Raw genomic sequence first — 22,316 nt, forward strand, 5'->3', positions numbered from 1 at the left:
AGTCCGCGGAGATCCGAGAACCAAGCTCTCCGAGGCCCATGAGGCGCCACTAGTATGACTGTGGCGGACTCTCTTTTGATCCGTTTTAGCAACAGAGGGAGCAGTGGAACGGTGGAAACAGATACACGAGGCTTTACGACCACACGATTGCGAGAGCATCCACCGCCACTGCCTTTGAATCTCTCGTTCTGGACACATACTGGACGTTTGGTGATTATGGCGGGATGCCATTAGGCTCTCTGGAGGGTAACCCCATCTCTGGATCAACAGGTGAGACACTTCTGGCTTTAATGCACATACTCCTGGATGAAAATCCCGACGGCTGAGATAATCCGCCTCCCAGTTGTCCACTCCCGGAATGAAGACTGCCAACAATATCACTTGGTTAAGTTCGGCGTAATTGAGGATTTGAGCTACTTCCCGCATTGCCATGCGGCTTCTCGCTCCTCCTTGCTTGTTGATGAACGCGACTGCCGTCGCGTTGTCTGACTGCACCTAGACAGTCTGAGACCGAAGCATGTGTACTGCTTGTCGTAACGCATTGTAAATTGTCCAGAGTTCCAGGACATCTATAGACAGAAAATCTTTCGTGATCCGCCCAGAGACCCTAGAGCTGACAATTTTGAACTACAGCTCCCCAACCTCTGAGACTCGCGTCCGTCGTGAGAATTATCCAATTCCAGGCGCCAAACAGTTTCCCTGCGGTTAGATTGTGTACTTTGAGCCACCAGAGTAGAGATACCCTTGCCCGTGGCGACAACCTCACCCTGTGGTGAAACTGCAGATGCGAACCCGACCACTGTACGAGCACATCCAGCTGAAAAGGACGTGAGTGAAATATTCCGAACTGAATCGCTTCGAAAGTGCGTGGCTTGAGCAGTATTGTACCAGATGACAAATAATCTGTACTTTCTGTTCTGGTAGGTAAATTCTTTGATTTACCGTACCGAGAATCATAACTAGGAATTGAAGTCGATGAGACGAAATTAGATGTGATTTCTTGAAGTTGACAATCCAACCGTGGTGAAATAGTACCTTGTACGTTAGCAACGCATGTTGGATGAACATCTGTTGAGACGGAGCTTTGATGAGCAGATTTGTCCAAGTACAGAACTATTATCACATTCAGGGATCTGAGATGAACTATCATCACAGACATCACTTTGGTGAATACCCCAAGACGCTGACGAAAGGCCCACAGGTAGAGCCTGAAACTGGTACTGATTCTGCCGTATTGCAAAACACAAGCACCTCTGATGAGGTGGCAAATCGGAATGTGTAAGTACGCAACCTTGAGATCTAGCGCAATCATGAATTCCTGTGGCTGTAAACTTGCAATTACTGACCGCAGAGATTCCCTCTTTAATCTGTAGTAAGTGACGTACTGATTGAGACTCTTTAAGTTCAATATTAGCCTGACGGAGCCATCTGACTTTTGATTCCCCCAAACAGACTGGAATAATAACCGTGACCTTGTTGGTGTACAGGGACCGGAATCAAACTGCTGAATCCAATAGAAACTGAATGGCAAACTGCCGAACCGCCTCTTGTCGTCCGACAGAGGCAGTCCTGTCTTGAAAACTCGCAGTGGCGGGAGACAGTCAATTGTACCAGATGACGAATAATTGCGTATCCACCGATCTGTGGATGTCTGGAACTCTCCAAATGGAACGTCTGAAGACGTGCTCCCACAATTGGAAATTTGAGATGGGCTGGGAGCCCGTCATGCCAGTGGCTTGTTGGTGACCCTAGCGTCCGGACGAGTGGTGTTGGTTTGTTGGAAACCACGTCCTTGCCTCGTCTACCAGGCGTGGCTGTTCCTCTACCACGGCCTCGAAAGGGCTGAGGTCTAAAGGATTTGAACGCCGGGCCAGAGTATTTCCGTCTAGGTACCGTTGGAGGCAATGGTCGGAAAACAGACTTTACCCCCATGGCCTCAGAAATCCATTCGTCCAATTTAGGACCAAACAACTTCTCGCCATCGTATTCTTTTGACCTCTGACTCCGCTTATTAAGAACGCAGCCAGAGTGCTCGTGCTGTAACTAGCGACGATGAAAGGCGAGAAGTGAGCTGACAGCCGGTAGGAGAAGCTGTACATAGATACCTAGCAGCTTCTCAGATTTGATTAGTGAGAAGTATAAGGTGATCGCCATCTTGAGTTGTTATCCATAATTAGCGCCTTAGTTACCCAAATGCCCTTCTATTTTACGATCTGAAGGGTCTTTATAAGTTTTAAAACAGACGAATCCACCAATGGCGGATTCTCACATGTAAATGTCACTGACTGTGGAAACGGGTAACTAGACTTAAATCGGCGAGGTAAAGAACCGGTTATCCGGTTCTTCCATGTTTCTACCAACATCTTATTAAGAGATTTTGAAACAGGAAACCCAATGGAGATCTCTGTCGTTTAGTAAATACGACTTTATCATATATCAGAGGCTCCTTAGTCTCTGTAAACTCCAGAGACTAACACACTGGCCTTTTATCAATACTTGTGTTGTCAAAACCTGCAGTATCTGACTGCTAGTCTAATTCGCGCTCCTCACCCTTATTTTGCGCAGTGAGGTCTGGCATAGAATCTTCAGACTGCAACCTAGCAGAAACTGGTAAATTATAAGACGAAATAAATTTATCCCTTGTATCCAAATTGGACTTGGACCTCTGCAAAGGCTGAGAGCCCTCCGGTAATTCTGGCGGTCTTACCCGAGACTCCTATCTTGCCGCTTCCCGCTCGTGTCGAGCGGCGGCCAATTCTGATTTCAACCCAGCCATTACATTTGCTAACATGGACCCTGGAGTGTCCGGGGATGAAACCGGCTTCCGGAATGGAAACAGACAAAACATACTTCTTTTTTTTTCTGGTGCCCTATGCAGACAGACAATACAATATACAAAGACAGACACCTGCACGACTCAGTAAAATAGTTACTTAAGGTGTGTAAAATGTATATATGGCCGAAGTGCAATGCACGTGGCCAGTACTATATGAAACCTGATCCAAACATTCCCACTAACACCCCTTCAGGTGGAGTAGAGATGTAGGACAGGAACCTTCTGAAATCACAAACAGGAAACACGTTAAAAAGGCCCCCATGCCAAGTTTACAGTTATAAACACAATGTAGGTTACAATACATGACCTTATAACCTGCACCACTGTGGATTGAATATAGACTTAATAGCCTATTAATATAACTTATGCAGTATAAATAATGGCAGCCCAATCTACCTTTGCAGCAGCGCTGCCTGTGATCAGCCTTCTCCCCTCTACCCCTGAGCTCCGTGTAGCGCTGTGTCTCAGCGGGGAGCGGTTGCCGGGAAGCGGGACCCCTGGTACAATGCAGGGAGGCGGAGCACGCGAAATACATGCGGCCGTGTTGGAAGAGTGGCCGTGATCGGAGCGCGTGTAGCGGCGCTAGTATGTGCGGCTGTGCTGCGGCGGTCGCAGCCGCGGACGTAGCGGCTGGTCGGGCGGCCTATGTTAGCGGCTGGGTCTGAGCCCCGTACAGCGCGGACGTAGCGGCTGGGCTGGCGGCCTGTGTTAGCGGCGGGTGCGGGCGGTTCTGAGCCCTGTACAGCGCGGACGTAGCGGCTGAGCGGGCGGCTTGTGTTAGCGGCGGGTGCGGGCGGTTCTGAGCCCCGTACAGCGCGCTGTTAGAACACTTTCCCCACACAGCGCTGACCGCCCCGTCCCCCCAGCATACCTTGTTTCCTGTAGGGAGGGCTGTGACGGGGCTTCTTTGTGTAAGCTCCGTCCAGCTCTTGCAGCAGTCAGTGGGCTGCGTGTGGCCGTGAGGGTGCTCTTTGTGAGGACCGACACGCCATGCGCTGCCTTCGCGCAGCGGCACTATCCCGGACCCTACGTTTTTAGTATAAACTCGGAAGGGATGTGCTTAAGTTGTAAAAACAAAAATCAAAATCAAAAAATATTCACCAAGTGTGGGAGCCCCACACCAGCCCTGTTGCTCCGACGAGCACAGAAAAAACACTGAGGTACTCTGGGATATGGAGGGGAGGAGTAGTCAAAATTTTAATTTATTCAGTGCCCTGTTCCTGCGGAAGCCGTCCATATTCCAAGAGTACTCCAGTGACCCCTAGTGGATGAAAAAGAAAATAGGATTTTAATTACCTACCGGTAAATCCTTTTCTCGTAGTCCAGAAGGTATACTGGGCGCCCGCCTCAGTGCGTTGACTTTCCGCAGGTTCTCTCTTCTATGGTTAACTGTTCAGCTGTTGCTGTCTTGTTACCAACCGTTGCTGGTTGTTTTATGACAGTGGTGTGCTGGTGTGTAAATCTCACCACTCATTGTTGTTATGTTCCTTCTCTCAAGTATGTCCTTTCTCCTGCGGGCACTATTTTACCAGTAACTGCCCGTGGGAGGGGGCATACAGGGGAGGAGCCAGCACACCCAGTTGAAGAAATTTAAAGTGCACCGGCTCCTTTGGACCCCGCCTATACCCCATCGTACTAGATTCCCCCAATATTCCTTATGGACTACAAGAAAAGGATTTACCGGTAGGTAATAAAAATCCTATTTTTTTTTTACTTCAATTCAATTAGTTGCTTGCGATTCTAGCAATACGAGCAGTCTCCTAATCTTACCCAATACTCCAATAAATGCTCACTGCCTGAAATAAAGTATTTGACAAGTCAGTAGACCTGTGTTTCAATCAAGCTCTCCTTCCTTCTAATTACATGTATAGATCAGGGGTTATCGATCCTACTCCTCAAGTACCACTAACAGGCATTGTTTTTAGGATTTCTTTAGCCATGCACAGGTGAGATTATCTATGTTGCTGGGTCATTAGTTATCCACCCTGCTTCCACAGACAGAAATTCTCAAAAAACATGACCTGTTAATGGTACTTGAGGATAGTGGTTGAGAACGCCTGGTGTAAATGTCACGATAGTTAACTCATGGTTCAGGGAACTTTTAAAAGAAAATGGATGTTTGTTTTATTTCCACTTTCAGGAAGAACAATATTACTGGTCTTTAAAACCAATACATTCCGAATCTGCTCATGAATTGTAAATTAAGAGTTTCCTTAATTCAGACAATGGAAGCTGCTAATTACATTTACAAAATGAATTGTTATGAAACAATGAATTTAAATCGATAGCCTAGGTGACAATGGCCCCGATTCTGAACGCAATATGCCAATGTTCCCGTAGCTGGCCAATGTACTGGGCATGGGTCCCAATTGTTACCGCATGGAGATGCAGAAAGAATATGAGTACAGCAGCGGGCGGTGGATTTTAGTAGGCGCACCTGGGAGTTAATAAGGGGTGGTTAGGTAGACACGTCACTGACAACTGCTGCATCTAAAGACCCAAAGCAGCTCACACAAAAGTCCATAGCAGAAATCATTGCAATTTTAAAGTCATTGGCAGCAGTATTAACATGAGGCACATATGCCGCAGAATACACGGCAGGGTATCTGTGCGACCCAGAATCAGGCCCCATACGTCTTATTCATACCTGGAGACTCTACTGAGGACATATTCTGACTGGAAGACCGTGAAAAACATTTAGGCTTTGTAAAAATTCTCTTGGGATGAGGTTTCATAAACAGTTGCTTTGGTGTTTGACCGAATTCCAAAATCTGAGTCAACATAGCAATTTTCTGATCGGGATCCTCAATACTGAAAAGAGAAGACAATAAATAAACGTACTTCAATCTCAGACCGGTATCCAATAGTACGCTGTAATTTAACATTTATAATGGATTCGCAGGGGGCTATCCAATTCGCCCCAATGCCTGAGCTTATCGGGTGTTTGGTGTCACCTGACTCAGGCAGGTGAAGCCAAATCCGTGATAAGCTGGCTTTTTTTCAGCGATTGCAGCATTGAAAACAAATGGGCTTTTCGCAGACCCTATGTATTTTCGCACAAAAAACTGTTTTTTTTCAGCCATAACAACTGGATAGGTCTAATAAAAAAAGTAATCAAAAAAGTAATAAATAATCATTAAAACACACGTTTTTTTTGGCCAGCGCAATATTTTGGGGCTAATTGGATCCCCTTAAATTGCAAAATAATCAACTCATTATTATTGTAAAAGGGCTCAAGCACAAGTTGCTTTAACATGGTCCTGTTTCCACATGTGGGGGTCTTTGAATATGAGAACTTGTGAATACACAAACCACGCTATTTATTTATTGAAAAATAAATTCCCTGTACTACGAAGCATTGAAAAATCAATCTCACAAGTACAAAACAAATCTAAAATATGATTATGGAGATATATATAAAATTAAAGAATATAGCATTACCTTTTCAAGTCAATTTCTCCTTCATATGTGACTGGATGAAACACTAGGGGAAAAAAAGCTACATTTAGTGATGAAAAAAATGGCCTCTCCACCTTGGCCTTGCCTTCAGTGGACTGGCCTCTCCTTAACTGGACTGGCCTCTCCACCTTGGCCTCTCCTTAACTGGACTGGCCTCTCCACCTTGGCCTCTCCTTAACTGGACTGGCCTCTCAACTTTGGCCTCTCCTTAACTGGACTGGCCTCTCCACCTTGGCCTCTCCTTAACTGGACTGGCCTCTCCACTTTGGCCTCTCCTTAACTGGACTGGCCTCTCAACTTTGGCCTCTCCTTAACTGGACTGGCCTCTCCACCTTGGCCTCTCCTTAACTGGACTGGCCTCTCCACCTTGGCCTCTCCTTAACTGGACTGGCCTCTCCACCTTGGCCTCTCCTTAACTGGACTGGCCTCTCCACCTTGGCCTCTCCTTAACTGGACTGGCCTCTCCACCTTGGCCTCTCCTTAACTGGACTGGCCTCTCCACCTTGGCCTCTTTTTAACTGGACTGGCCTCTCAACCTTTAAGTTTTCTACACTGGCCTGGTCTCCCCATCTTGGCTTCTCCTTCACAAATGTATACTATTCCTTCAAAAGTTTGTGGTGGCTTTGCTTACAAGGTAATACACACTGTGTCCTCACCATTATTGGCAGCAACAGCTTCACTCCCTCTCTGCTTACAACCAAATATCAAATCAATCCAATCCGGAAGATGGTCGGACACATACTGACTCTCTAATGCCTCCCTGTTCTTCTGCAGGAAATCCTCTGGATCTAATAAAATGAGAGATACAATTATAAAATACACAGATACGTATGGTATGGATAACTCCAATAAAAAATCCATATAGTATCTGTACTGTGGTGCATTCCTATGTCCAACACCGGGATATCATTACCTGATGCCCATGGCGGAATCTCCACATCATCAACTAATTTCCCTCCTTGTCTTTTCCCCAGCTCCAGGTTCAAATTGTTCAGCAAGAAACTGCTGTCTTCTCCATAGAACTCCGGAATCAACTAAAGATTAGAAGGAGTTCAAAAAAGAAACATTGACTAAGTAAATAAATAATTTAAGGCTCCACAAATGGATTACCTCTTTGAAGTCAGTCACTCCTTCTAAGCAGTTTCTCCATGTTTCTGCAATGCTAAAACAGGCAATAACAAATCAGTTTCATTTCAATTTCTAATATCACTCATGTAAACTTTCTTTTATATTGACTATCAGCTGACAATGGTACTGACCTGTTGAACATCCTATCTGCATGGTCAAACTTCCCATTTTGGATGCAGAGCATGTGCTCAGGTGCTGCAAAAATAATGCAATACGTGTATCCATTTACAAAAATCCAGACAGCCAAGGTCCCAGTGAATTTAGTCATGATTATTATATACAGTAATAACCTTGTGCTTTTATGGAACAAGGCAGCTCCCTAACCAATATATACAGAATGATAGTTGTGTTTAAAAAAACAAACAAAAAATAAAGATAAACAACCATTAAAAACTTTAACAAATAAGTGGGGTCCTTTTACTGGAACCATAATCAATGAAAAACAGCCAGACAATATGGGCTGAGAGATGGCAGGGAATGCAGCTTTCAGAGCAGCGGCATGGATTGGGGCACCAGTGCAATTACAAGGTGTTCTGCTGTGCCAGTTTGTAAAGTAGTTTCTATGCCTTTTCATATTTTGAGCTCCTCACAAACAGAGAATAGGAGTGCCCAAACCTTTTCTTTGGGAGTATTACGATAAAGATGGTGTCATTTTGCACCTCTATGAATGGAGGAGCCCAGAAGTCTTTGGGTAGCAAGGAACTGACATGCCCCAGTAATACATGATATATATATATATATATATATATATATATATATATATATATATATATATACACATACATGCATACATACAGATAGATAGATAGATAGATAGATAGACAGACACGCACACACTTTGACATGCTAGATGGGGTATACTGTAGCTTGTGACCTAGGCACTAAAGTAACTTTTAAGCTTTGGTCACCTTCATAGAAATCCTATGTCAAGCTGGCATCTAACATAGTTTAAACTGAATTTGAAGAAATCTTTACATAACATGAGAATTTAATTCTGTGTGTCCTACAAATAATGAATTCAGACAGACACTGTGCAGAACTTAGACCTGAAGCACCTCCAGAATTCTAGTCCACTGCTCACCTGGGACAGTCCATTTACACTTAATCTGGCATTTCCTCCCATATCAGCTTAAGGATCAATATTAAGAATATTTACATTTCCTAGGAAACCTTGTTGCATAATTTTATATAAAACTGTAGGGCATTAATACATGTTTTATTGGCTGCACAAGCAAATTAAAAGGAAGCTAGCACTGGATAACAATTATTGGTCTAAATATCTAAGATATACATTGGACCTTCGTATAAAGAGACCATGAAGGGCCCCCCATACACTAGAACGATTTTGCTCAATTTCAGCTCAATTCGGTCATTCGGGCCGATATGTAGGGGGAAATCGTGCATTTTTGCTGTGTATCCGATCCGATGCGCGGCCCCGTGAGCGCCGGGTCGACTCCTCCAGGTCGTTGGTGCTGCACTTGTTATTTGTCGTGATCAAGTGGAATTGTATGAAATCGAACGGAAAAAATAAGAATTTACTTACCGATAATTCTATTTCTCGTAGTCCGTAGTGGATGCTGGGAACTCCGTAAGGACCATGGGGAATAGCGGCTCCGCAGGAGACTGGGCACAAAAGAAAAGCTTTAGGACTACCTGGTGTGCACTGGCTCCTCCCCCTATGACCCTCCTCCAAGCCTCAGTTAGGATACTGTGCCCGGACGAGCGTACACAATAAGGAAGGATTTATGAATCCCGGGTAAGACTCATACCAGCCACACCAATCACACCGTAAAACTTGTGATCTGAACCCAGTTAACAGCATGATAACAGAGGAGCCTCTGGATAGATGGCTCACAACAACAATAACCCGATTAGTTAACAATAACTATGTACAAGTATTGCAGATAATCCGCACTTGGGATGGGCGCCCAGCATCCACTACGGACTACGAGAAATAGAATTATCGGTAAGTAAATTCTTATTTTCTCTGACGTCCTAGTGGATGCTGGGAACTCCGTAAGGACCATGGGGATTATACCAAAGCTCCCAAACGGGCGGGAGAGTGCGGATGACTCTGCAGCACCGAGTGAGAAAACTCCAGGTCCTCCTCAGCCAGAGTGTCAAATTTGTAAAATTTTACAAAAGTATTTGACCCTGACCAAGTAGCAGCTCGGCAAAGTTGTAAAGCCGAGACCCCTCGGGCAGCCGCCCAAGATGAGCCCACCTTCCTTGTGGAATGGGCTTTTACAGATTTTGGCTGTGGCAGGCCTGCCACAGAATGTGCAAGCTGAATTGTACTACAAATCCAGCGAGCAATAGTCTGCTTAGAAGCAGGAGCACCCAGCTTGTTGGGTGCGTACAGGATAAATAGCGAGTCAGATTTTCTGACTCCAGCCGTCCTGGAAACATATATTTTCAGGGCCCTGACATCGTCCAGCAACTTTGAGTCCTCCAAGTCCCTAGTAGCCGCAGGTACCACAAATAGGCTGGTTCAGGTGAAACGCTGAAACCACCTTAGGTAGAAATTGAGGACGAGTCCTCAATTCTGCCCTGTCCGAATGAAAAATCAGGTAAGGGCTTTTACAGGATAAAGCCGCCAATTCTGACACACGCCTGGCCGAAGCCAGGGCCAACAGCATGACCACTTTCCATGTGAGATATTTTAAATCCACCGATTTAAGTGGTTCAAACCAATGTGATTTTAGGAATCCCAAAACTACATTGAGATCCCAAGGTGCCACTGGAGGCACAAAAGGAGGCTGTATATGCAGCACTCCCTTGACAAACGTCTGAACTTCAGGCACTGAAGCCAGTTCTTTTTGAAAGAAAATCGACAGGGCCGAAATCTGGACCTTAATGGATCCCAATTTTAGGCCCATCGACACTCCTGCTTGCAGGAAATGCAGGAATCGACCCAGTTGAAATTCCTCCGTTGGGGCCTTCCTGGCCTCACACCACGCAACATATTTCCGCCAGATGCGGTGATAATGCTTTGCGGTTACATCCTTTCTGGCTTTTATCAAAGTAGGGATGACTTCGTCTGGAATGCCTTTTTCCTTTAGGATCCGGCGTTCAACCGCCATGCCGTCAAACGCAGCCGCGGTAAGACTTGGAACAGACAGGGTCCCTGCTGGAGCAGGTCCCTTCTCAGAAGTAGAGGCCACGGATCCTCTGTGAGCATTTCTTGAAGTTCCGGGTACCAAGTTCTTCTTGGCCAATCCGGAGCCACGAGAATAGTTCTTACTCCTCTCCGTCGTATAATTCTCAGCACCTTGGGTATGAGAGGCAGAGGAGGGAACACATACACTGACTGGTACACCCAAGGTGTTACCAGAGCGTCCACAGCTATTGCTTGAGGGTCCCTTGACCTGGCGCAATATCTGTCCAGTTTTTTGTTGAGGCGGGACGCCATCATGTCCACCCTTGGTTTTTCCCAACGGTCTACAATCATGTGGAAGACTTCTGGGTGAAGTCCCCACTCTCCCGGGTGAAAGTCGTGCCTGCTGAGGAAGTCTGCTTCCCAGTTGTCCACTCCCGGAATGAACACTGCTGACAGTGCTATCACATGATTTTCCGCCCAGCGGAGAATCCTTGCAGCTTCCGCCATTGCCCTCCTGCTTCTTGTGCCGCCCTGTCTGTTTATGTGGGCGACCGCCGTAATGTTGTCCGACTGGATCAGCACCGGCTGACCTTGAAGCAGAGGTCTTGCTAGGCTTAGGGCATTGTAAATGGCCCTTAGCTCCAGGATATTTATGTGAAGTGATGTCTCCAGGCTTGACCACAAGCCCTGGAAATTTCTTCCCTGTGTGACTGCTCCCAAGCCTCGCAGGCTGGCATCCGTGGTCACCAGGACCCAGTCCTGAATGCCGAATCTGCGGCCCTCTAGAAGATGAGCACTCTGCAACCACCACAGGAGGGACACCCTTGTCTTTGGTGACAGGGTTATCCGCCGATGCATCTGAAGATGCGATCCGGACCATTTGTCCAGCAGGTCCCACTGGAAAGTTCTTGCGTGGAATCTGCCGAATGGAATTGCTTCGTAGGAAGCCACCATTTTTCCCAGGACCCTTGTGCATTGATGCACTGACACTTGGCCTGGTTTTAGGAGGTTTCTGACTAGCTCGGATAACTCCCTGGCTTTCTCCTCCGGGAGAAACACCTTTTTCTGGACTGTGTCCAGAATCATCCCTAGGAATAGAAGGCGTGTCGTCGGGATCAGCTGCGATTTTGGGATATTGAGAATCCAACCGTGCTGCCGCAACACTACTTGAGATAGTGCTACCCCGACTACCAACTGTTCCCTGGATCTTGCCCTTATCAGGAGATCGTCCAAGTAAGGGATAATTAAAACTCCCTTCTTTCGAAGGAGTATCATCATTTCGGCCATTACTTTGGTAAAGACCCGGGGTGCCGTGGACAATCCAAACGGCAGCGTTTGAAACTGATAGTGGCAGTTTTGTACCACAAACCTGAGGTACCCTTGGTGAGAAGGGTAAATTGGGACATGGAGATAAGCATCCTTGATGTCCAGAGACACCATATAATCCCCCTCCTCCAGGTTCGCGATCACCGCTCTGAGTGACTCCATCTTGAATTTGAACTTCTGTATGTAAGTGTTCAATGACTTTAGATTTAAAATGGGTCTCACCGAGCCGTCCGGCTTCGGTACCACAAACAGCGTGGAATAATACCCCTTTCCCTGTTGCAGGAGGGGTACCTTGATTATCACCTGCTGAGAGTACAGCTTGTGAATGGCTTCTAATACCGCCTCCCTGTCGGAAGGAGTCGCCGGTAAGGCAGACTTTAGGAAACGGCGAGGGGGAGACGTCTCGAATTCCAATTTGTACCCCTGAGATACCACCTGAAGGATCCAGGGATCCACCTGTGAGCGAGCCCACTGTGCGCTGAAATTCTTGAGACGGGCCCCCACCGTCCCTGAGTCCGCCTGAAGAGCCCCAGCGTCATGCTGAGGACTTGGCAGAAGCGGGGGAGGACTTCTGTTCCTGGGAACTGGCTGTTTGCTGCAGCCTTTTTCCTCTCCCTCTGCCACGGGGCAGAAATGAGGAGCCTTTTGCCCGCTTGCCCTTATGAGGTCGAAAGGACTGCGCCTGATAATACGGCGTTTTCTTATGCTGAGAGGCTACCTGGGGTAAAAATGTGGATTTCCCGGCAGTTGCCGTGGACACTAGGTCTGATAGACCTACCCCAAATAATTCCTCCCCTTTATAAGGCAATACTTCCATATGCCTTTTAGAATCGGCATCACCTAACCACTGCCGCGTCCATAACCCTCTTCTGGCGGATATGGACAGCGCACTTACTCTTGATGCCAGACGGCAAATATCCCTCTGTGCATCTCGCATGTATAAAAATGCATCTTTTAAATGCTCTATAGTCAGTAATATATTGTCCCTATCCAGGGTATCAATATTTTCAGTCAGGGACTCAGACCAAGCCACCCCAGCACTGCACATCCAGGCTGAGGCAATTGCTGGTCGCAGTATAACACCAGTGTGAGTGTATATACATTTTAGGATAGTCTCCTGCTTTCTGTCAGCAGGATCCTTAAGGGCGGCCGTATCTGGGGACGGTAGCGCCACCTGTTTTGACAAGCGTGTGAGTGCTTTATCCACCCTAGGGGGTGTTTCCCAACGTGCCCTATCCTCTGGCGGGAAAGGGTACGTTGCCAATAACCTTTTAGGAATTATCAGTTTTTTATCGGGAGAAACCCACGCTTCATCACACACTTCATTTAATTCCTCAGATGCAGGAAAAACTACAGGTAGTTTTTTCTCACCAAACATAATACCCTTTTTAACGGTACCTGTTGTACTATCAGAAATGTGTAAAACATTTTTCATTGCCTCAATCATGTAACGTGTGGCCCTACTGGAAGTCACATTTGTCTCCTCGTCGTCGACACTGGAGTCAGTATCCGTGTCGGTGTCTGTATCTGCCATCTGTGATAGCGGGCGTTTTAGAGCCCCTGATGGCCTTTGAGACGCCTGGACAGGCACAAGCTGATTTGCCGGCTGTCCCATGTCATCAAACTTCTTATGTAAAGAGCTGACACTTTCACGTAATTCCTTCCATAAGCCCATCCACTCAGGTGTCGACCCCCTAGGGGGTGACATCTCCACTACAGGCAATTGCTCCGCCTCCACATCATTTTCCTCTTCATACATGTCGACACAGCCGTACCGACACACAGCACACACACAGGGAATGCTCTGATAGAGGACAGGACCCCACTAGCTCTTTGGGGAGACAGAGGGAGAGTATGCCAGCACACACCAGAGCGCTATATATATACAGGGATAACACTATATAGAGTGTTTTTCCCCTTATAGCTGCTGTTTTTATTTATACTGCGCCAAATTAGTGCCCCCCCTCTCTTTTTTACCCTTTTCTGTAGTGCAGGACTGCAGGGGAGAGTCAGGGAGACGTCCTTCCAGCGGAGCTGTGAGGGAAAATGGCGCCTGTGTGCTGAAGGAGATAGCTCCGCCCCTTTTTCAGCGGACTTTTCTCCCGCTTTTTTCTGTAATCTGGCAGGGGTTAATATACATCCATATAGCCCTGGGGGCTATATGTGATGTATTTTTGCCAGCCAAGGTGTTTATATTGCTGCTCAGGGCGCCCCCCCCCCAGCGCCCTGCACCCATCAGTGACCGGAGTGTGTGGTGTGCATGAGGAGCAATGGCGCACAGCTGCAGTGCTGTGCGCTACCTTGGTGAAGACTGATGTCTTCTGCCGCCGATTTTCCGGACCTCTTCTTGCTTCTGGCTCTGTAAGGGGGCCGGCGGCGCGGCTCTGGGACCGGACTCCGAGGCTGGGCCTGTGTTCGGTCCCTCTGGAGCTAATGGTGTCCAGTAGCCTAAGAAGCCCAAGCTGGCTGCAAGCAGGCAGGTTCGCTTCTTCTCCCCTTAGTCCCTCGATGCAGTGAGCCTGTTGCCAGCAGGTCTCACTGAAAATAAAAAAACCTAAAACTAACTTTTCCTAAGAAGCTCAGGAGAGCCCCCTAGATTGCACCCAGCTCGGTCGGGCACAAAAATCTAACTGAGGCTTGGAGGAGGGTCATAGGGGGAGGAGCCAGTGCACACCAGGTAGTCCTAAAGCTTTTCTTTTGTGCCCAGTCTCCTGCGGAGCCGTTATTCCCCATGGTCCTTACGGAGTTCCCAGCATCCACTAGGACGTCAGAGAAAAAGTGTGGTTTTTGTGCTCGCGATATATAGCTTTTGATTTATAGTATGAAGTTTTACTGACATTCAGGACACTCCCATCAGCGGCAGCAGCACAGCACGCGACCACGCAGCAGGAGCCCAGATCCAAACAAATCGGATATTTGTTGAAAGCCCACGTAGGTATGCCTATTTGGCCCACCCCCCTAGCACCAATCCAGCCAATCACATATTGTAATAGATGCTGTGTCCACAGGCATATTGGCTGCTGCTAGTTAATTTGCCTTTGGGCCAGCCCCCCTAGTACACTAATCCAGCCCATCAGATGTATCTGATGGTACCTGTGAATGCATGCTATACATCCCATGCTATACATCCCATATGTAGGCGCATGACATATCCTATGCGATATATAACATGCTCAAAAAAGTCACAATGTACCAAATCGTTTGGCATCGTATGAAAACACTCCCGGGAAGCTCCCGGGAGAGATCAAGGGATATCGCCCCAACTTCAGCCTCTAGACATATCATTCTAGTGTATGGGGCCCTTATTACACCTAAATATTTGATACAATCCCCAGTCCCCACTCCACCCTACTTCTCACTGTGAAAGAAGAGGATTAAGCAGCATCATTAGGACAGATGTCATTAAATTTATAAGCATCAGGAGCATCTGTAAAAAAGTCCTCAAAATAAGGCAGCATTAAAGGCCCATACACATTAGACGATGTTGCTCTGTGAGCGACATCGTCTAACGTTTCCCCCTCCCGGGCCGGCCGGTCGGCGGCCGCCTGTACGCACTGAGCGATATGACCGCTCATATCGCTCAGTGACGTCACGCCCCCGCCAGCCCTGCATGAAGGTCGTGGAAGACAGTCCACATCCTTCATGCATGCCCTACCGACAGCGACGATCGTTGCCGACCCGCGGGGCCGCGCATCGGTTGTCGCTGGCGTCATACACACTTAACGATAAAATGAGCGACGTCGCTCAAGGAGGGGGAAAATGAGCGACGTCGCTCATTATATCGTTAAGTGTGTATGGACCTTAAGGCTAGTGGTGGGGTCTATTACAAAAACAAACAAGCACAAACAAAAAACAAACAACAACAACAATCCAGAGCCAATAGTAAATTTATTATAGCAAGAATTCATATATTCTGTTTAATGCTTAATTAATTTGATATAACAATATGTAAAGATCATTTACTTGGTATGCAAGTAGTTACAGCCTTAAATAAACCTCTCGAGTATCACCGCTACTCACATTAGTACAGAAAAATTATTAATTTCTACTACATTTCTGCTGTAATGAACTAGAGCCTGAAGATTAGTGTAGCAATATTAATCAATACACATACCATGGCATGGGTCCTGCATGAATCCCTCCAGACCCTTAAATGAGAGCCCTTCTTACTTAAAGGACACCTGCGCCAGAATGTGGAAGCCCCAAGGTGCAAACTTTCTGCGCTTCTGTGCGCAGTAACACCATCGGTGGTTCCAGGCAGTCCACCATTGGTGCACCACTGCGTCCAGCACTGACTCTTACACCAGCCCTATGGCAGGAACAGTGCCTCCATCTGAACATGGTCTCTGTGGAAGCAGATCGTTTCCAATGACATGCCTGCAATACTCACCATGAGACAGACATCCGTCTAATGCATATTGCTTTGCCTCGCCATCTGATGCCAGTGCCCCACGTTTGTGGGGACAGTCAGGGTAACGCATGAGATAGGGGTTTCAGAATAATTTGCAATACCAAATAATTGCCCAACTGTGCAGACATTGGCATTGTGTTGAGTTTATGTCTACCTCTAAATCATGCCTATAACGTGCTTTCCTCCTGCAGTAAGCTTTCCTATTTAGATCATCAAACTTGCAATACACTTATGAGCATGCCCTTCAAGTGCGTTGATTCTGCAATAGAGTTAATCCCCAAAGGAAACAGGATAGTGCCTTACCGACTCTGGCCAAGTAGAAGAGAACATAGCCAGGTGAGGAATAGTGTCCTCCGTATATAAATTTTGGGTCAGGCATGTCACGATAACGCTTCTGCAAGAAAATTATTTGCAAAGAATGTATTAGAAAAATACAGCAATGAAGTCTAGAAGATGAATTGCATATTTGTTGCCCATTTCATTAGAAAGAAGAAAAAAACCAAACAGACAAAATAAGTAAAAGACAAAATACTGTGTGAATATTTTAGTTACTACATAGAAATATTACAAAGGGGCACAGGGGATCACCATGGAGCTTAAACATATATCGAAAGTAATAAACAGCAGCTTCCAATCAGACTGATGACAAAGGTGTGTCATGATGCAGACTCAGAGCCGGATTCATGTTTGTAAGTAAAGCAAAAAAGCACACAAATAGGCAAAACCATGTTGCACTGCAGGTGTGGCAGATGTAAGATGTGCAGAGAGATCAGATTTGGGAGGAGTGTGTTCAAACTGAAATCTAAATTGCAGTATAAAAATAAAGCTGTTCAACATTTGTGGCTACATGCAAAAGCAGGTAGTAGTTACTCTACACAGAAAAAAATAAGATTTTACTTACCAATAAATCTATTTCTCGTAGTCCGTAGTGGATGCTGGGACTCCGTAAGGACCATGGGGGAATAGCGGCTCCGCAGGAGACAGGGCACAAAATAAAAGCTTAAGGATCAGGTGGTGTGCACTGGCTCCTCCCCCTATGACCCTCCTCCAAGCCTCAGTTAGGATACTGTGCCCGGACGAGCGTACATAATAAGGAAGGATATTGAATCCCGGGTAAGACTCATACCAGCCACACCAATCACACCGTACAACTTGTGATCTGAACCCAGTTAACAGTATGATAAACGCAAAGGAGCCTCTGAAAAGATGGCTCACAACAACAATAACCCGAATCTTTGTAACAATAACTATATACAAGTATTGCAGACAATCCGCACTAGGGATGGGCGCCCAGCATCCACTACGGACTACGAGAAATAGATTTATCGGTAAGTGAAATCTCATTTTCTCTGACGTCCTAGTGGATGCTGGGACTCCGTAAGGACCATGGGGATTATACCAAAGCTCCCAAACGGGCGGGAGAGTGCGGATGACTCTGCAGCACCGAATGAGAGAACTCCAGGTCCTCCTCAGCCAGGGTATCAAATTTGTAGAATTTAGCAAACGTGTTTGCCCCTGACCAAGTAGCTGCTCGGCAAAGTTGTAAAGCCGAGACCCCTCGGGCAGCCGCCCAAGATGAGCCCACTTTCCTTGTGGAATGGGCTTTTACTGATTTTGGCTGTGGCAATCCTGCCACAGAATGTGCAAGCTGAATTGTACTACAAATCCAACGAGCAATCGTCTGCTTAGAAGCAGGAGCACCCAGCTTGTTGGGTGCATACAGGATAAACAGCGAGTCAGATTTTCTGACTCCAGCCGTCCTGGAAACATATATTTTCAAGGCCCTGACAACGTCAAGCAACTTAGAGTCCTCTAAGTCCCTGGTAGCCGCAGGTACCACAATAGGTTGGTTCATGTGAAATGCAGAAACCACCTTAGGTAAAAATTGAGGACGAGTCCTCAATTCCGCCCTGTCAGAATGAAAAATTAAGTAAGGGCTTTTATATGATAAAGCCGCCAATTCTGACACACGCCTGGCTGAAGCCAAGGCTAACAGCATCGACACCTTCCATGTGAGATATTTTAAGTCCACAGTGGAAAGTGGTTCAAACCAATGTGACTTTAGAAAACTCAACACCACATTGAGATCCCAAGGTGCCACTGGAGGCACAAAAGGAGGCTGTATGTGCAGCACCCCTTTTACAAATGTCTGAACTTCAGGTACTGAAGCCAGTTCTTTCTGGAAGAAAATCGACAGGGCCGAAATTTGAACCTTAATGGACCCTAATTTTAGGCCCATAGACAGTCCTGTTTGCAGGAAATGAAGGAAACGACCCAGTTGAAATTCCTCTGTAGGGGCCTTCTTGGCCTCACACCACGCAACATATTTACGCCAAATGCGGTGATAATGTTTTGCGGTTACGTCCTTCCTGGCTTTGACCAGAGTAGGGATGACTTCTTCTGGAATGCCTTTTTCCCTCAGGATCCGGCGTTCAACCGCCATGCCGTCAAACGCAGCCGCGGTAAGTCCTGGAACAGACAAGGCCCCTGCAGTAGCAGGTCCTTTCTTAGAGGTAGAGGCCACGGTTCGTCCGTGAGCATCTCTTGAAGTTCCGGGTACCAAGTCCGTCTTGGCCAATCCGGAACCACGAGTATAGTTCTTACTCCTCTCCTTCTTATGATTCTCAGTACTTTTGGTATGAGAGGCAGAGGAGGGAACACATACACTGACTGGTACACCCACGGCGTTACCAGAGCGTCCACTGCTATTGCCTGAGGGTCCCTTGACCTGGCGCAATATCTGTCCAGTTTTTTGTTTAGACGTGACGCCATCATGTCCACCTTTGGTTTTTCCCAACGGTTTACAATCAGGTGGAAGACTTCTGGGTGAAGTCCCCACTCTCCCGGGTGAAGGTCGTGTCTGCTGAGGAAGTCTGCTTCCCAGTTGTCCACTCCCGGAATGAATACTGCTGACAGTGCTATCACATGATTTTCCGCCCAGCGAAGAATCCTTGCAGCTTCTGCCATTGCCCTCCTGCTTCTCGTGCCGCCCTGTCTGTTTACGTGGGCGACTGACGTGATGTTGTCCGATTGGATCAACACCGCCTGACCCTGAAGCAGAGGTTTTGCTTGACTTAGGGCATTGTAAATGGCCCTTAGTTCCAGAATGTTTATATGAAGAGACGTTTCCAAGCTTGACCACAGGCCCTGGAAATTCCTTCCCTGTGTGACTGCTCTCTTGCATGGAATCTTCCGAATGGAATCGCTTCGTAAGAAGCCACCATTTTCCCCAGGACCCTCGTGCACTGATGCACTGAGACCTGTCCTGGTTTTAGGAGGTTCCTGACTAGCTCGGATAACTCCCTGGCCTTCTCCTCCGGGAGAAACACCTTCTTCTGGACTGTGTCCAGAATCATTCCTAGGAACAGTAGACGTGTCGTTGGAATCAGCTGCGATTTTGGAATATTTAGAATCCACCCGTGCTGACGTAACACTACCTGAGATAGTGCTACTCCGACTTCTAACTGTTCCCTGGATCTTGCCCTTATCAGGAGATCGTCCAAGTAAGGGATAATTAAAATGCCTTTTCTTCGTAGAAGAATCATCATTTCGGCCATTACCTTGGTAAAGACCCGAGGTGCCGTGGACAATCCAAACGGCAGCGTCTGAAACTGATAATGACAGTTTTGTACTACAAACCTGAGGTACCCTTGGTGAGAAGGGTATATCGGGACGTGGAGATAAGCATCTTTGATGTCCAGAGACACCATATAGTCCCCTTCTTCCAGGTTTGCTATCACTGCTCTGAGTGACTCCATCTTGAATTTGAACCTTTTTATGTAAGTGTTCAAGGATTTCAGATTTAAAATTGGTCTCACCGAGCCGTCCGGCTTCGGTACCACAAACAGCGTGGAATAATACCCCTTTCCTTGTTGCAGGAGGGGTACCTTGATTATCACCTGCTGGGAATACAGCTTGTGAATGGCTTCCAAAACTGCCTCCCTGTCGGAGGGAGACTTTGGTAAAGCAGACTTCAGGAAACGACGAGGGGGAAACGCCTCGAATTCCAGTTTGTACCCCTGCGATACTACCTGTAGAATCCAGGGATCCACTTGCGAGTGAGCCCACTGCGCGTTGAAATTCTTGAGACGGGCCCCCACCATATCTGAGTCTGCTTGTAAAGCCCCAGCGTCATGCTGAAGACTTGGCAGAAGCAGGGGAGGGCTTCTGCTCCTGTGAAGCGGCTGCATGGTGCAGTCTTTTTCCTCTTCCTCTGCCCCGGGGCAGAAAAGAATGGCCTTTTGCTCGCTTGTACTTATGGGAACGAAAGGACTGAGTTTGAAAAGACGGTGTCTTTTTCTGCTGATGTGGAGTGACCTGGGGTAAAAAGGTGGATTTTCCAGCCGTTGCCGTGGCCACCAGGTCCGATAGACCAGCCCCAAATAACTCCTCCCCTTTATACGGCAATACTTCCATGTGCCGTTTGGAATCCGCATCCCCTGACCACTGTCGCGTCCATAACGCTCTTCTGGCAGAGATGGACATAGCACTTACTCTTGATGCCAGGGTGCAAATATCCCTCTGTGCATCACGCATATATAGTAATGCATCCTTTAAATGTTCTATAGTTAACAAAATATTGTCCCTATCCAGGGTATCAATATTCTCGGTCAGGGAATCCGACCATGCGACTCCAGCACTGCACATCCAGGCTGAGGCGATTGCTGGTCGCAGTATAACACCAGTATGTGTGTATATACTTTTTAGGATATTTTCCAGCCTTCTATCAGCTGGTTCTTTGAGGGTAGCCGTATCAGGAGACGGTAACGCTACTTGTTTTGATAAACGTGTGAGCGCCTTATCTACCCTAGGGGGTGTTTCCCAACGCGCCCTAACCTCTGGCGGGAAAGGATATAATGCTAATAATTTTTTAGAAATTAGCTGTTTTTTATCGGGGGAAACCCACGCTTTTTCACACACCTCATTTATTTCCTCTGACTCAGGAAAAAATATTGGTAGTTTTTTCTCACCCCACATAATACCCTTCTTTGTGGTACTTGTAGTGTCAGAAAGGTTCAATGCCTCTTTCATTGCCGTGATCATGTAACGTGTGGCCCTACTGGACATTATGTTTGTCTCGTCACCGTCGACACTAGACTCAGTATCTGTGTCAGGGTCTGTGTCGACCCACTGAGGTAACGGGCGTTTTAGCGCCCCTGACGGTGTTTGAGACGCCTGGACAGGCACTAATTGATTTGCCGGCTGTCTCATGTCGTCAACAGTTTTTTGCAAATTGCTGACATTATCACTTAATTGTTTAAATACAATCATCCAGTCAGGTGTCGACTCCCTAGGGGGTGACATCACCAACACAGGCAACTGCTCCGCCTCCACATCATTTTCCTCCTCATACATGTCGACACACGCGTACCGACACACAGCACACACACCGGGAATGCTCTGATAGAGGACAGGACCCCACTTAGCCCTTTGGAGAGACAGAGGGAGAGTCTGCCAGCACACACCCAGCGCTATATATATATATACAGGGATAACCTTATATAAGTGTTACTCCCTTATAGCTGCTGTTAATATATTTATTTGCTGCCAAACGTGCCCCCCCTTCTCTTTTTTACCCTGATTCTGAAGCAGGACTGCAGGGGAGAGTCAGGGAGCCGTCCTTCCAGCGGAGCTGTGAGGGAAAATGGCGCTTGTGTGCTGAGGAGATAGGCTCCGCCCCTTCACGACGTCCTTATCTCCCGCTTTTTTGTGTAAAATGGCAGGGGATTAAAATACATCCATATAGCCCAGGAGCTATATGTGATGTATTCTGTTTTGCCACCTAAGGTATTCTGTTATATTGCGTCTCAGGGCGCTCCCCCCCCAGCGCCCTGCACCCTCAGTGACCGGAGTGTGAAGTGTGCTGAGAGCAATGGCGCACAGCTGCGGTGCTGTGCGCTACCTTAGTCTGAAGACAGGATGTCTTCTGCCGCCGATTTCACCGGACCTCTTCGTCTCTTCTGGCTCTGTAAGGGGGACGGCGGCGCGGCTCCGGTGACCCATCCAGGCTGAACCTGTGATCGTCCCTCTGGAGCTAGTGTCCAGTAGCCTAAGAA

The 22,316-nt window shown here is 47.2% G+C and overlaps 1 protein-coding gene across 1 annotated transcript in view; it reads right to left on the reverse strand.

The window, feature by feature from the left end:
• The window catches only part of NSMAF (neutral sphingomyelinase activation associated factor), a 167,109-nt gene that overhangs the window by 67,818 nt on the left and 76,975 nt on the right, over positions 1-22,316 (reverse strand). The window contains exons 15-21 of the mRNA XM_063923767.1: positions 16,564-16,654; positions 7,555-7,618; positions 7,406-7,457; positions 7,209-7,329; positions 6,952-7,083; positions 6,278-6,320; positions 5,484-5,647 (exon numbers count right to left, since the gene is read on the reverse strand). Of these exons, the coding sequence (XP_063779837.1) occupies positions 5,484-5,647; positions 6,278-6,320; positions 6,952-7,083; positions 7,209-7,329; positions 7,406-7,457; positions 7,555-7,618; positions 16,564-16,654 (667 nt within the window). The remainder of the gene's footprint in view (positions 1-5,483; positions 5,648-6,277; positions 6,321-6,951; positions 7,084-7,208; positions 7,330-7,405; positions 7,458-7,554; positions 7,619-16,563; positions 16,655-22,316) is intronic.

The sequence above is a fragment of the Pseudophryne corroboree genome, chromosome 5 (genome assembly GCF_028390025.1).
Source record: "Pseudophryne corroboree isolate aPseCor3 chromosome 5, aPseCor3.hap2, whole genome shotgun sequence".
NCBI lineage: Eukaryota > Metazoa > Chordata > Amphibia > Anura > Myobatrachidae > Pseudophryne > Pseudophryne corroboree.